This window comes from Entelurus aequoreus, linkage group LG14 (genome assembly GCF_033978785.1).
Source record: "Entelurus aequoreus isolate RoL-2023_Sb linkage group LG14, RoL_Eaeq_v1.1, whole genome shotgun sequence".
NCBI lineage: Eukaryota > Metazoa > Chordata > Actinopteri > Syngnathiformes > Syngnathidae > Entelurus > Entelurus aequoreus.
Genome location: NC_084744.1, coordinates 17,007,585 through 17,011,353, shown reverse-complemented (window position 1 = coordinate 17,011,353; position 3,769 = coordinate 17,007,585). Strand labels below are relative to the sequence as shown.

Sequence of the window (3,769 nt, the reverse complement as noted above, 5' to 3'; positions counted from 1 at the left end):
AGATCCAGGCCTTCTCGACCAACATCAGTCTGTGACCTCACCAATGCGCTTTTAGACTAATGGTCGAACATTCTGATAAACACACTCCGTACCTTGTGGACAGCCTTCCCAGAAGAGTTGAAGCTGTAATAGCTGCAAAAGGTGGACTGACATCATATTGAACCCTATGGGTTAGGAATGGGATGGCACTTCAAGTTCATATGTGAGTCAAGGCAGGTGGCCAAATACTGTTGGCAATATAGTGTATCTGTTGACCTAACTAAAGCAAAATATGTCACAATCGTCTTAAATTCCAAACAGCTCGTTTGAAGCAAGTTTGGAAGAAGGCATGATTGTTTTATTTTTATATCGGCAATGCCTCCATGGTTTGATTTCATATTTTCGTGACTTATGGAGATCCCAAATACACAAAAACAGGTACCGACAGGTAGGAACAGTTGGTTTTGCATTATAGACCCTTTAAAGTTACACTTGGTCTCGATCAGACTAATAGGGTCAAACTATGGTGGTTAAATAACAGAATCATCATTAAGTGTACTTGTCAATAAATATAATATATAATAAATAGCACAGGCAAGACTGATATGTTTTGCCAAATGTTCCTTTTTGGCAGTAGTGGTTTAGGAGAAGAAAAGTTAGCTGCCTTATGTTGCGTCGGACCAGTCTTCCTCTCAGGGAATAAAAGACACTGGTCAATCCCAAATTCTTTCGGATTACATATATGTTAAGTAAGAAGGACCCCAAAGACAGAATAGCAATATTATTTAGTTTTACTGAAGCTTTAGGAGACCAGCCCACACAATGCTATAATAGCAGCATCAAGAAGCGGTCTGAAACTCAAACGGAAAGAGTCAGCTTATTCAATATAAAAACAGCCCCCTCCCGCCCAGAAAGAAATACAGCCTTATTGTTCTAAACTGATAAGGTAAAAAGGGAGTACATTATACTCCCAATACACATTGCAGCGCCTTTAAGGTAAAACACAGAGTTTACTCGCGAACAAAAAGGAAAAACCACAAAGTGTACACATGGAAAAATATTAGCTGCTTTAAACATGACTATAAATAAAGAAATAACTCTTTAAAATATTTGCATTCTCCACACTTACCTAAACAAATAAGTACTGTTCTATTTTTTTTTTTACATCTGTGTGTTCTTACTCCAGTTGGTAAACAACTTTACAGAGCATGTACCAACACAGGTCCACCTCTCCTTATCTTTATGGGGTTGCTTGGCACTATGCAAACGCCGCTAGATTGAAGAAAACATAACCACGAGTACATTTTCACTGCACAATTGTATCGCTGCACCTTGGCAGAAGGGTTTTAGGGGTTATTGCTCCGGCCCTTGTTAAGCACTGTGTAAACAAGCAGAGCGACATCATTGTGGAATCATTTTTACTGCTCAGTCTCCGTGTGAAAGAGGCTACGACTCGCTGATCCTCTCCCATTCGATGTCGTTCGTAGCGTTTAAATGCAGTTAAGAAGAGTAAAGGTGATGAGGATTAAATTACGTGCACAGTACTGAGCTGTTACAAGCACCTGGCTATTTCCAAGATAAATAAGGAGGCAGCTGGGAGCTCAGTTAGAGTCAGATACCACCAATGCTATTACGTGGTAACATAGCAGGCACCACATTACGAAATGAATGGATGATTCCTGATGGTTTCCCAGCGCAAAGGCAGGATCGTGATGGCGCCATCCGCTACATAAATAGCATGACATCATAGCGGCATAATACATTGTATTCGACAAAGAAGAGGAGCGTGTCACAGTGAACTGAAAGGACAACAATGGAGGACAACCAGCATTTTGTCTTCCTACTTCTTGGCATGTGTCTGTTTATTGCAGGAGGAAGACCGGCTTTGTTTGGTGAAAAGGCGCTTTATGTCGCTCCCAATTATTCGTGTTGTCAAACGCAAGGACTGTCTCTGTTGTCGAGGCAATGGGTGGCACAATCGCTGGTTTTAGGTCTTTCTGGTGACAATGGAAACACAACTGGTTATATTGAACTTCAGCATTTGATTGCTTGAGGCAGAAGGTTCCATCACATGTTTGGTTGAGTTAATTGGAAATGCGGTGCAATGGCTGTGTTGGTATAGTCCGATTGGTCATGTGTGAACGCCATTAAAAGAACCCTGGTGTGCACTAGGGATGGGCGGTACAGTCTAAAATCTATATTGGGAAACATATTGCAGCATCCCACATAAGAATATTTATCTAAACATTTAATTTAGTATATAATGATCATATAACCTTTTCAAAACGGGTATCCCCTAAGTCAGGGGTGTCAAACGTACGGCCCGTGGGCCGGATCAGGCCGCTTACAGGTTTCATCCGGCCTGCGGGATGAGTTTGATAAGTATAAAAATGAGCCGAAATTTTTGAACAAAAGAAACCGCTGTTCTAAATGTGTCCACTAGATGTCCATCCATCCATCCATTTTCTACCGCTTATTCCCTTCGGGGTCACGGAGGGTGCTGCCTATGTCAGCTACAATCGGGCGGAAGACAGGGTACACCCTGGACAAGTCGCCACCTCATCGCAGGGCCAACACAGACAGACAGACAACATTCACACTCACATTCACACACCAGGGCCAATTTAGTGTTGCCAATCAACCTATCCCCAGGTGCATGTTTTTGGAAGTGGGAGGATTCACAGGGAGAACATGCAAACTCCACACAGAACGATCCAGATCGCAGGATCGAACCCAGGACCTTGGTATTGTGAGGCAGACACACTAACCCCTCTTCCACCGTGCTGCCTCCACTAGATGTCGCAATAGCAAGTCTTTGTATCTTTGTAGATGATGCTACATATGTAAAAAAAACAAAAAACACATGATATTAGTGCACCAGTCGAAGAAAATGAGCAAACTACAAAAATATCATCCTGTAATTAGATTCTGATATTATTTTGTTATCTTGATAGATTAAAATTAACGCCAATGAGTTGACTGATGAACATTATCACATCATTTATTCAGAAAGTATAAATAACGAGAAATAAAGATGGAATACAATTAACCGTAACATGTAAGGGTAAAAAAAAACAAAAAAACTTTGTAATTTGTACATTTTCAGAATGTGCTTGTTCTATTTTTAAACAAAGAAAACAATCTGAAGTTGTCTTTATTTTTAAGTTATCGTGCCGTGATTTTAGCTGTCCGGCCCACTTGGGAGTAAATTTTTCTCCATGTGGCCCCCGATCTAAAATGAGTTTGACACCCCTGATCTAAGGGTTCACTCTTGAGGGAAATGTCATAGAGGTGGTTCACACGTATATATACCTCGGTATTTTGCTGAATGACTTCCTGACTTTCAAGCCCCACATAGACAATCTTGTGAACAAATTTAAACTCAAATTGGGCTTTTTCTTTTGAAATAAATATATTTTTTCTTTTGAGGCAAAAAGGCGCCTTGTCCCTGCAACATTTGCATCTATTTTAGACTATAGAGACCTATTGTACATGAATGCCTCTGCTCAATGTCTACATAGCATCGACACTGTATATCATGCTTTACTGAGGTTCATAACTAACTGTAGGGCCTTGACTCATCGTTGTGAGCTGTATTCTTGAGTGGGATGGCCTTCTTTGTCCTCCAGAAGGCTGGGTCATTGGCATACTTTTATTTATAAGGCTATGCTGGGTCTACTGCCCTCCTATATTTGTAATTTAATCACAAAGAGGAGTGTTTACTCTTATTGTTCGCATTAAAATTATAATTTGTTGCTCACTGCTCCAGCACACGCCGTGACTCCGAGAG

At 40.8% G+C, this 3,769-nt stretch overlaps 1 protein-coding gene across 1 annotated transcript in view; it reads right to left on the bottom strand.

Annotated features, from left to right (window-relative positions):
• Nucleotides 1-1,911: 1,911 nt before the first annotated feature.
• The window catches only part of LOC133665360 (protocadherin-8-like), a 5,843-nt gene continuing 3,985 nt past the window's right edge, over nucleotides 1,912-3,769 (bottom strand). The window contains exon 3 of the mRNA XM_062070649.1: nucleotides 1,912-1,976. Coding sequence (XP_061926633.1) covers nucleotides 1,912-1,976 — 65 coding nt within the window. The remainder of the gene's footprint in view (nucleotides 1,977-3,769) is intronic.